The following is a 12,079-nucleotide window of genomic DNA, read 5'->3' as shown; positions in this document are numbered from 1 at the left end:
TCTGTAAACATGGTGTGGGGTGGTCTGTGAAGAAGGCGTGTGTTGGTCTGTAAACATGGTGTGGGTGGTCTGTGAAGATGGTGTGTGTGTTAGTCAGTAAACATGGAGTGGGTGGTCTGTGAAGATGGCGTGTGTTGGTCTGTAAACATGGTGTGGGTGGTCTGTGAAGATGGTGTGTGTGTTAGTCAGTAAACATGGAGTGGGGTGGTCTTTGAAGATGCCATGTGGTAGTCTGTAAATATGTTGTCTGCTGCTCTCTTAAAATGCTGTGTGATAGTCAATAACCATAGTGTTTGTGCGTCTTTAAAATGGACACGGCTGCAATGGAGGGAGGTCTATGGAACAGTCACCTGTCTCCAGGTTCCCAGAAGGCTTCAGGGCCGCTGCGGCCAGCCTGGCCATCATGGGTGATATTAGGCCCTTGGTAGCAGAGATCTTCTCCACAATGGAGGTGGCGGCGAAGCTGCCAGGCGCTGAGGTGATGCCCTCCCCGGGGGTGGAGCTGCTCTGGCAGTCGCTGGGGGAGGTGCGAGTGTTGGCGCCGGAGGCTATGGCCGTGGCCGCGGAGGTGGGCGGGAGCTGCAGTGGGAGGCGTGGCATGAGTGGGAAGAAGGGGCTGGAGCCGGAGAGGGCCAGGGCCACTGGCACGTTGGCAGGCAGCGCCTGGCTCAGCAGGCTGGACATGCGGCCCGTGGCGGGGAGCGAAGGCATGGGCTTGGCGGTCAGGCCTGTGGAGACGGAGGCGGCGCTAGTGGCAGGTGTGGCCGGCAGCGACGGTACAGGCTGCCCGGAAGAGGAGGGCTGGGCAGTAGGAGAGGCACTCAGGCTGGAGTTCTTGCTGCTGAGTGCGGAGAAGTCCATCAGGTCGTCGTTGCTGGACTCCTCTGGCTCCTCCTTGGGCACCAGGAAGGAGGAGGACAGGCCGAGCACGCTGGAGGAGCGGATGTGCCGGCGCTCGTGCTTGCGCTTGTGCGACGTCATCTGGCTGGTGGAGGTGAAGGTGAAGCCACAGCCACTGCGGATGCAGTGGAAGTGGTTGGTGGCCTTGCTGTAGACGCAGCCCTCGTACTTGCATTCCTCGTACTTGTAGAACTTCTTGAAGCCGTCCTTGGCGTAGGCGTCATCTTTGATGTGATAGCTCTTGTGCTTCTCAATGTCACACTTGTTCTTGAAGGTGAAGGTGCACCCAGGTCGCCTGGTAGGGGGTGGGGAGCACAGGGTGCTGGTGTTAGTTACTTCAGCTGCACTCACACATAGTCGGATAACGATCTCAGGTAAGGAAAAGCAAACGACTACAGCAGTGTTTCCCAATTTGGTTCTCGGCAACATAATGTGGACTGTCTGGCAGGGAGCTAGGAGGGAGCAAAAACATGGACTTACTGGGAGGGAGCAAAAACATGGACTTACTGGGAGGGAGCAAAAACATGGACTTACTGGGAGGGAGCAAAAATGTCTGTGGGTTCCCTGAAGACCGGGTTGGGAAACACTGGACAACAGAATCCAATTTCCACTGCCACAATTATAATTTCAGAATGGTCTATTTTGGCTTCTGCTGGTGGCAAACTAAGGGGATACTCATGCTGATGAAGATCCTGTTAATCTCAAACCATATGTTCTTATGTTCTTATGACCTGCCATCATCACCTGACATAAGGCAACCGAAAACCTCATAAACCGCTTTATGGGCAGCCTGACCTGTGTCTCCAGCTTCCATTGGTTGACAAACCAAATAAATTCATTTTGTAGACTAAACTGTATTTCTGTAATTCTAATTCCCTAAGATGCTAAACAACGAGGCATGAAGATCTTTCTTGAGAGAGGCTGAAAGCCTCACATAAGCACAGCAGTGCTGCCTAACATTAACCAGTTAGGGAGCAGGGATACAGTGCTGCCTAACATTAACCAGTTAGGGAGCAGGGATACAGTGCTGCCTAACATTAACCAGTTAGGGAGCAGGGATACAGTGCTGCCTAACATTAACCAGTTAGGGAGCAGGGATACAGTGCTGCCTAACATTAACCAGTTAGGGAGCAGGGATACAGTGCTGCCTGTGAAGGCATCAGCGTGTCTTATGTATGTGACTGCCTCTAAGGAGCTGGTCATGTGATTGGGATGGGAGCCAATGGGGAATCGCGTCACATGAATGGTTTGGGGTCCACAATGTCTGAAACTGGGCCTGCAAAGGTCACAAAATGCACAGTGTTTCTGATAATTGAGGTCACATGCCCCCATACAACACCCCAATCACCTGCAGTGGAAGTGGGTGGTCTTCTGCCCATAGAACTGGCATTCCACAGTGCCACAGTCCTCGGTGGCGCGGAACCTCTGGAAGCCATCGTTGATAAGTTGGGCGTTCTTCTTGTGGAAGTTCTCATGGGTCATGACGTCAGAGGTGCTGGTATACACCTTGTTGCATCCCACCTGCAGCAATACAAGAACATTTTACCTAATAACTCAATTACTAGAGAAAAGCGTGGAAGAATAGAATAGTGCAATAGATCGCCACGTGTTAGCGTAGAAACGCCAAATTTGCAGTGCGATATAAACATTACTGGTGAACTGGGGTAAAAATAGCTTTTAAAGTGAACATTGTGGGCAGGGAAGATTCCGGTAACCTATGCGAAACCTACATCTTTTCTTTCATGCCTTTTACCACAGGTCCCTCTCAGCATTGCAAACTGCAAAAACGCTATGAAACAGGTTCGAAAACGCAATAGGAAAAGTAACTTTGAAAATGCAGAGAGTCAGGCTCTGTACAGGCGGCTGTCCGACACTTGGCAGCTGACGGGCTTCGGGTGTGAATTTTTAAGCAGCTAAACTTATTTCTGCTCTTTTTCACCCAGTCGCAGTTGGCAAAGCTCGCAGCCGCCTCCCGCGGACTAAAGCAGCCCGTAAAGCACTGGGTTAGGGGTGAAAGGAAAAAAAAGAGAGAAAAGAAATGAGAAAATGGCGTATGTTTGAATTTGAGCAAGCAACTGTATAATACGCCTGGCCCTTTTCAAGCCAGGCAAAGCGGGCAACTTCACCATATTGAGTCAAGCAATGAAAAAAATGCCAGCGTGTTTTTTTCACAGTAAATCAGGAGACGCAATGCCAACATCTGCGGGTCGTCAGGGCTGTTAAAACAAGAGCTGAAATGTCTAATAACAATTACGCCGTTAGGGGGGTTTAAAAAAGAATATATCTTGAGCCATCCGCCCCCGGTGCCTTTTTTCCGGTGAGGAGCCCCCTGCGCAATGACACCTTGAAAATAAGCAGATGTAAAAAAATTAAACAAATCTGGTGGGGAAATAATCTTCAACTCGCTGCTTGGTACTAAAAGATGAAAAATGTTAAGTTTATATAAACAACCAACAGAATTTTACCCATGCCAATTAAGGAGCGAGAGAGAGAGGGGAACACGCCTCTGTTTAATGTTCGGCCTTTAAATTTTTCTGTTATTTACTTTATGACACCTTTTGTCAAACGAACGAAAACCGTTCTTAAATGGCAATTTCGGCTTAATGGAAAAAGTGGAAGAACGGCATTTTCCTTTTATGGAGGCAGGGCAGCTGCTCACGGGTCCTGCTATCAGGGGTCAGAGCCACCAACCTCCAGGGCATTACGGACCCCGTGTCTGTATGGGAGGCGCTGCACTGATTGCACACACAAACTTTGGTGAAGCCTGTATTGGGAAGGGATCGGTGTGGGGGTGATGAGTGAGTGTTTTATGTATGACCGGGATAAAGCTGGTGAATATTATTTTATTGGGGGAGGAGATCTCTCAAAACACCCCCCTTGAGTTTTGTAGGTGGGTAAAGATCAGGTGGATATAGAGGCTGAGCTCGAGCCCCAGTGGTTGCAGGTTTGAATCCAATTGGGGGGGGGGGTTGGTTTCTGGTAGGGGCCTGTGTGTGCGCGCGTGCGCGTGTGTGTGTACGCGTGCGTGCGTATGTGTGTGCGCATGCATTTGTGTGTGTGTGCGCATGCATTTGTGTGTGTGTGCATGTCTGTCTGTCCGTGTGTGTGTCTGTCTGTGTGTGTGTGTGTCTGTCTGTGTGTCTGTCTGTCTGTGTGTGTGTGTGTCTGTGTGTCTGTCTGTCTGTGTGTGTGTGTGTGTGTCTGTGTGTGTCTGTCTGTGTGTGTCTGGCTGTGTGTGTCTGTCTGTGTGTGTGTGTGTCTGTCTGTCTGTGTGTGTCTGTCTGTCTGTGTGTGTCTGGCTGTGTGTGTCTGGCTGTGTGTGTCTGTCTGTGTGTGTGTCTGTCTGTCTGTGTGTGTGTCTGTCTGTCTGTGTGTGTGTGTGTCTGGCTGTGTGTGTCTGTCTGTGTGTGTGTCTGTCTGTCTGTGTGTGTGTCTGTCTGCCTGTGTGTGTGTGTGTCTGTCTGTCTGTCTGTCTGTCTGTGTGTGTGTCTGTCTGTCTGTGTGTGTGTGTGTCTGTCTGTGTGTGTGTCTGTCTGTCTGTGTGTGTCTGTCTGTCTGTGTGTGTCTGTCTGTGTGTGTCTGGCTGTGTGTGTGTGTGTGTCTGTGTGTGTCTGTCTGTCTGTGTGTGTGTGTGTCTGGCTGTGTGTGTCTGTCTGTGTGTGTCTGGCTGTGTGTGTGTGTGTGTCTGTGTGTGTGTGTCTGTGTGTGTGCACACGCTTTACCTGCATGCAGTGGTAGTGGGTGCTCTTGCCGTTGAGGTGGCAGCCGTGGTAGTAGACACTGCAGTCATCCAGCGGGCTGAAGCGCATGAACCCGTGCTGCAGGGAGTTGTCCCGCTTCTTGTGCATGTTGTAGTGCCGGATCACGTCCTGCTTACTGGTGAATCTCTGCCAGGGGACGTGACACATGGCGACAGGTTGCTGTTATTCCCCTTTCCCCTTTTTCTAAATATGAGAAGCCAGCAACAGGTTGCTCTATCACTCTGGCAACAGCTGCCGCCCACAGAAGCCAACTGGCAGACGGCGGAGCGGCGAGGGAGCCAGCGGAGGCCAGACGCGGCTCTGTCTGGCCCTCGTACGTTTTTGGTTCCCCCCCCCCACCCCCCCGCCCTGCTCGCCGCCGTTTGTTCTCCGCGGTGCCGGCAGAGACGGACTGGCACCTGCACACGTGAGCACGACTCCAAAGGATTAGAAAAAAAAAAAGCCGCCTTTGTTATTGTACCTACCGACTTTTAATTAAGACAAGATCACGGTTCCGATGTTCTTGGCTTGGAAAAGGGGAATAAAAAAAAAAAAACGTTCCGTGCAGATGGTTTTCAAACGTGCGATGGGAAAACAGACTAACAAACAAACAAATCAACCAAAAATGTCTCCCCCTTAATTCCCCCTTTTGAGATGCAGTTCCATTTTTAATTAAAGCATTAAAGCTTATTTTTCTTGTAGGGTCTGAACGTAATAACAGGGGGACTTGCCATTATTCCCTCCTACACCAGAGTACGGGAGCCATGTTCGGTCAGGAGAGACTGAGGCAACTGATTCTGCTGTAATTTAGCTTAAGCTGGTGTTACAGGGACTGAAACCAGAGAAGCAGAAATCAATTAGCTTGTCCAACCCTAATCCAATGTGGAAAAAAAGCAGCGAAATTTAAAAGAGCATTTCATTTTGTACTGAAATTGTTAACAAATTGCCTGTTTGCTTAATTTAGAGATATATTTGCATTGAGTAGCGCGACACCGTTGCCGATTAACTTGGCTGAGAAGCAGGCTTTGCTCAAAGCCGCGGTCCATCTGACCCGTGAAGCGGCCGGCCGGTCCCCTCCCAGCTCTGTTACGCTCTCTGCGGACCCCCAGCTGAAATTATAATTACAATAGGAGATGGACTTGGCATTGACGGCTACTTAGCCACAGTTATTGGACTTGTATAGCGTCAGAGCGAATGGCAACATGAACTCTCGACTGTCACCGATAGCTGGGACCGTGTCCCGGCTCCCACATCACGCAAGGTGCTTTGCATAACCAAATACGTTTTTTTCTGCCTGGTTTGCACTCTGACATGATCACAGTGTATGATTTTTGACAGCTGAACACAGATGCTGGGTTGTCATGCAGTAATAACAGGTTAAAGGGTATTATGTGTCGTAACTAAGAGTGACTGACGGACGTTACTCATTTCCCAGTGCGTTTGTAAAATCACAGCATGGCTTGGGGGCCGGCTTCTGTCGGCGTCTTCGTACAGCAAAACCAGAACAGGCCAAAAAGTGAGCATGTTAAAAAACGTTAAGTGACAGTAACTCTAATAAAAACCTGAAAAACGAAATAGAAAAAGCTTTATGTATTAAAAGAAGGAAGACAGGCTTCCTCATTAACTGGGTGATGGAACTTGCCACATATATTTCAGGATTTCCATGAAGGAGCAGAAGCGTGTGAAAGGAGAAGGCCTGATGGGATTGGTGGCATGATCCCACGGGGGGAGGCCGTCTCACAACTTATCATCCGCAAATGGTTTGGATTTGAGACTTAAAAGCTCTGCTGAACATGCAGTTTTCTGTTTGCTGGCCCATGTCATGTGTATCACATCTAAAAACAGTGTTTTTCTGTTTGACAGCTGGAAAGATGAAGAAAAGAAGAGCTCATCGTGTGAAAGGGGAATGTAAATAACTGAGAGGGGACCTATTTGCAGAATAATACTTGGTGCTAAATGCGAATACAGTCCTAGCTGTCGCCTTTTTATGTATTTAAAGACAGCTTTTTCCAAAGTACAAAATTTAGCATGTATATATAATTGCACAGATATATATAGAGATTTTAAGTGAATACTCATTGCTGTTAACAATTAAAAGCAGAGAAATATGGTCCAAAAGAAATTCAAGAACAAATCAATTCACCAAGCGCTCCAGACACTTTGTAAGACGTGACTGTGTAAGATACGTAGCATCTAAATTCTCCAGGAGTGAACTTGCACACATACATACACACAGATATTCGCACATGTAAAAACCAAATGCTTATATCTTGAAGGTGATCTGACCCCGGCAATAAACCTGCGTCTATCTGCCTGCTGTTTTACAAGTGCACACAGGCAGACAAACACAATCTCCGTTTTGATCTGCTTAATGCGTATTTTATTTGTGCTGAACATGACAACCTAGGGGACCCAGGACGAGATTAATAACGTAAAAGGGGATTAGGAACCGGCCCTTGAGCTGAAGCAGATGTCTCCAGAAGAAAAAAACAGAAATCGGAGCCATATTTTACCCATATTTACAATTAACCCCAAAGGAAAGGCCAATCGTCTGAATCCGGACGTGCTTTCAGTCCAGCTTGCGACAAAAACAAAATAAACAACAAATAAAGAGAGGGTGAGACATTCCCATACCCTGGGCTGGACAGCCGCCAGCTGACACAACCTGTTCCACTGACGCACATTAGCCGTGGCTTTAGGCAGGTGGGTGTGGCTTGGGCGTGTCCTGTAACTGGCGTTACATCCATACATCACCATGCTGCCCCCCCCCCCCAACACACACACACACACCAGTAGCTGCCAGACAAACTAGACCGATTGTAAGACATCCTGTACACGGCCCAAGTATCCAGCTACACCTGGCATGGCTGTCGGACTTATGGAAATGTAATGACAGGGTGGATAGGGGAAATGGGGGGGGGAATTGGGGACAGGCATTTAGACTCACTGAAGCATGGCTGTTTCACTGCGACACAACTTGGGCGACATGATTTCATTTATCACTGTGACACCTGGCTGGGCCCCGACAGAAAAAAAATAGCTTGTGGCTAAAAGCACGGGGGGGTGGGATTTCAGAGGGGGTGGATGGGAAGAGACAGGAGACTCTATGGTCTATGGATCAAAAGGCAGGTTCTAATCCCAGGAGGGCCCGCCTTTGCTTCCTCACTAAATAAACAGCGAGTTGGGGTGGTTGGACTGCTCCGGCTGCTGGCTAACCAGCACTGCGGGTTGAGGTTCCTTTAAGCGTCTGCGTCAGCGCTCCCATGGATCTCTGCGAAGGCCCCGCCCTCCTCCGCCCGCCCGCCCGGCCGGCTCACCTGGTAGTTGCACTCCGGGTCCATGCAGTGGTAGTGCTCGCGGTACTGGTAGGCGCAGTGGACATGGCCGCAATGCTGACTGCCCGAAAACCTGTAGGGGGGCAAGTCGAGGCCCAGGCGGGCGCCGGTTAGGGATGGGATATGAAGCCGGGTCCAGCCGGCCACAAGCTGCAGCTGGCAGATACAGACGCCGCGCCCGGAGCATCCAGCCCACATCAGGGCTGGCTGTTTTTTATCAGGTGCTTCTGCGGCAGTGAAAATGAACACCTCACTCTGACGGAGGCTGCACAGATGCTGGGCTGACATGGTCCTCAGGTGACAGGGACACGTCTGTGATTAACTGCACCTTCGATGACCACAGTTATAGGAAGAGTGAGCGACAGTCTTTCACTGCGTGATTTTCCCATCCTGTCTTCCTGTCTCTCTCTCCGTCTCCGACCACATTCTGGCTCACGTTGTAAAAGCTCACATTAAAACAGCCCCCGGGTCACAGACAGTTGTACCCCCCCCCAGCAGTTTTACTTTTAACAAATGAGCTCTTTTAGATGTGGCGCTTATGTAGCCGTCTGCCGGGGAATCACCGACTGAGCCGCCACGCTTCCCCCCCGCCCCCCCATGCAACCCCCCCCCGCCCCCCCCACACTACCTGTGCCGCCCTCCTCGGGAGGTGATGCCACACAGCCGCACGGTCGCGTATTCTGCTCCAGCCACGTAAATTAGTTCAATTTATTTCAAAAGCGGCTGGCAGACACTTATTAAACCGAACCCCCCCCCCCCCCCCCACTAAACAGAATATATTCATTGCCCGAGCTTTTAAAACCTGCCAAATCACCGTTTAATTTTGTGGGTTCACAGTGTCGCTTTAATCAGGGAAAGGTTAGGATTAATAGAAAGGTTCGAGTGTATCTCTGCACCGCCCCCCCCCGCACCCTCCCCCCTCGCCCATTCTGCGTGTGGCTGGGCAGGACTCCCGCAGATTGGCGGCACTTTAAAGAGGCAAACTGCCAGAGTGTTTACGTGCTGATTACAGCCCTGACGATGATGACTGCTAAAACCCTCCAATTACAGCTAAAAACACACAAATAAACATTTGTGGTGCCGCTGCCAAGAGCACCATCTGCTAAAGCTGGGAAAAAGGCGAAGTGGATTTTTACACTAATAGATTTCGGCCCAGCTCTGCTGGATCATCCCATGGCGGCTTTCATGGGTCCCGCCGCTGAGTTCATTAAGTTAATTGAACAGCAAATCCGTCGCATTTTAAAAGGAGTTGGCGGCTTCAGTGTTTGCGTGTACATACCTGTCACTGCTGGGCCTGTGTTTGTGTGCCTATCAGTATCATGGTAGATGTATATGCTTGAACTTACTTGAGCACTTGGTCCTTGTTTGTATGTGTGTGTGTGAGAGTCCACAATAGCATAAAAACCTGTTATTCTGATGTCGTGGAGACCATTTTTTTCAGTCCCCACAAGGGGAAATTTATTTTCATAACAATCTGTGACTGCAATCAAAAGACTAAAAATGCCTAAAGCCTTGTATTTTGTTTGGTTACTTGGTTAAAGTTGGTTATTTTAGTTAAAGTTAGGACTGGGTAGGGATTAAGGTTGTGTACACAGGACTTGTATGTGTTTGAGTATTTTCTTGAATACTTTTACCTGCCTGGATATTTATACATGAGTGCTTCCATGAGTACTTGTATCTTTTTGTATGCGTCTGTGACTACTTCCTTGAGTGCTTGCACCTGTTTCCATGTAAATATGTCCATGAGAACTAGTACCAGATTTGATGTATGTGTACTCATGAGTACTTTCTTGACTACTGTTGTTTGTGTGTGTGCATGAATACTTGTGTTAGGTGTGTCTGTTGGGATGAGATTCTCGGCAGGCTTTCTGCCCACAACTTCTCAAGAAAATAACTGAAGTCACGACGCACCAATGAAACAACCCCCATTACCCAGAATCCCTCACTGATACAAATGTCTGTGAGTTCAGGAAGCACCCCTCAGTTCATCACCTGGCAGTTTCACATTCCTTCTAGACCCCCCCCCACACGAGTGGAGAGATTAAATATTAAGATGGTTACAATACAGCCATTGGTGTGTACCCCTGCCCCATCACAGAGAGGATGAGTGGCGCTGGGATCCTGCGAGGGTTTAAGGGGGGAAACAGCGACTAAACGCTTCCCAGGAATCTTGCTTCAACCTCCAGCTGCCGAATGGGCAGACAGCAAGTAAGATTTTCCTCTTTTGCAGAGAGGACGTTTGGTGCCAAGATGGTAACAGCGACAGTTTTCAACACAAGCGCGCTCGTTAGCGCCCGAGCCAACCGCCACCCCCCAGATATTCCAGCCCCCGTTTGCTCTTTTTATGAGTTCTCCATCTTTTTCCCCCACTTCTTCCTCCCTTTCTCTCGTTTATCCCCCCCGCACGGAAATTGAAACTGTATCTGGGCTTATCTGCGGCCTCCCTGCACATCAACCGCTGAGATGTTTAGACAAATTTTATGCATTATGCAGAACAAATATCAAAACAGTTCTTGGCATTGCCAGCAGAAGCCTCATTAGAAATTCCTTAATTAAATCTTCTTGCGAAATGTAATCAGTCCAAGGAGGGCTCCGTCTGCGTGTGTGTGTGGGAGTCGGGGCGCGGGTGCCAGTCAGGGCCGTGATTTGTGGTCGCCGCTGTTATGGCGAAGCCCTGGCTGACAGCGGGCCAAGTACCAGCCAGTCAGCCATTGGAGACGGCCAAAGCGCGGATACACAGACAAACAAACAGCAGCTTCTTTCTCAGATTTCGAGAGCGCGGCAAATGCAGTCTGCCGTGGCCGTGTCGGGTTATCGCGGCTGCAGGGAGCCATCGCTGACGGTCGACGTTTGGGCAGCTGTTGAGTATCCTGCACCATCAGAGCTCTTGAGTCACAACGTCATTTATGAAGCCTCACATTCTGTGATATCCTGTGCTGCTCGTGGCCCATCTCCCCACCCAGAACCAAAGGCTCTGACTTTCCCTTCAGTCTCTCAGAGACTCTAACAAGCAGAAAGCCCCCTGTCTGGGGGGCCTCTCCCGGCTATAATGGCTCTGTTGCCTCTGGCTGACCGAGACCTAACGCGTTCTCAGAATTACTCACCAGCGTTTCCCTCGCCGGCTCTCCATTCATCATCTTTAACCCATAAAGTTGGTCGCTTACTAATAATTTATTGAACATGTGCAAAACTTCTCTGCGACCCGCACCGACATCCCAGTTTATCACTGCGTAAAACACGTCTCCGATTTACTAGGGGTTATTTGGAACTTTCCGGAAATCCTGCTCTCGGGCTGGAGAATCTGCATACCTGGCGATGTATTTCTGGTACAGGTTTCCATCCTCGGCAGCTGGTTTCTCGGGTGGCAGGCCGTTCCTGGTGCGGAGCAGAAAGGGAGAGATTAACAGAGGAAAGGTCTCCGGCCAACAAGCACGGACTCCCTGCTCTCCCTACAAGCCATCACAAGCCTGGAGCTATCAGTACATGTTTCTGAGTTGTGACAACATTTTCATGTGGAAATGAATCGGGGGGGGGGGGGGGGGGGTTGTATGAGTGCTCTGATGCACTGCCTCCCAACAATAAAAAGAAAAATGCAGCATAAATCATGCATGGGCTTTCTTTGGAAAGTGCACGTGTACGCAAATGCAGTGATGTAATGGCTGGGGTAGGGGTCACAGACCACAAAGAAGCAAGCCCCCTAGGACTCTGAGGGAGTGCCCGTCTCCGGAGAGCTGCCGTTCTTGGGAGGTGAGGGGGGGGCTGCCATATAGGAAACTCAACCATTTTCAATTTGTTTTTTTTTTTTTTTAAATATTGTTGAACTGTTGTTACATTTCAAGAATGTTGAAAATATCTGGTTGTATAAATGTGTAAAGGTGCGTACTGAGCACGTAAAAGCGGAGGGGGCTGCTCTCACACCTTGCCCCCCCCCCCCCCCCCCCGTGGCCAACCCCACTCCATCACCCAGCACACGCTTCGGGATGGGTGCCTAGCGACTCAGGCGGCCTTCAGGTGACCGCAGAGTCACAGCAGACACAGCGCTGACTCGCGTGGTGGGATAGCTCCCAGTCGATCCCAGTGCCCCCAAGTGATGTTAAACGGGGA

The 12,079-nt window shown here is 49.8% G+C and overlaps 1 protein-coding gene across 6 annotated transcripts in view; it reads right to left on the bottom strand.

The window, feature by feature from the left end:
* Positions 1 to 12,079, bottom strand: part of casz1 (castor zinc finger 1) — a 200,497-nt gene that overhangs the window by 16,659 nt on the left and 171,759 nt on the right. For 5 of the 6 annotated variants that reach the window (XM_072713361.1, XM_072713362.1, XM_072713360.1 and 2 more), the window contains 5 exons: positions 11,285 to 11,350; positions 7,958 to 8,048; positions 4,623 to 4,787; positions 2,249 to 2,421; positions 351 to 1,195 (listed from right to left, as the gene is read on the bottom strand). In XM_072713361.1, coding sequence (XP_072569462.1) covers positions 351 to 1,195; positions 2,249 to 2,421; positions 4,623 to 4,787; positions 7,958 to 8,048; positions 11,285 to 11,350 — 1,340 coding nt within the window. The remainder of the gene's footprint in view (positions 1 to 350; positions 1,196 to 2,248; positions 2,422 to 4,622; positions 4,788 to 7,957; positions 8,049 to 11,284; positions 11,351 to 12,079) is intronic. The other variant, XM_072713363.1, reaches the window with a different exon arrangement.

Source organism: Paramormyrops kingsleyae, chromosome 6 (genome assembly GCF_048594095.1).
Source record: "Paramormyrops kingsleyae isolate MSU_618 chromosome 6, PKINGS_0.4, whole genome shotgun sequence".
NCBI classification, from domain to species: domain Eukaryota; kingdom Metazoa; phylum Chordata; class Actinopteri; order Osteoglossiformes; family Mormyridae; genus Paramormyrops; species Paramormyrops kingsleyae.
This window is presented reverse-complemented; position numbering and strand designations above follow the sequence as displayed.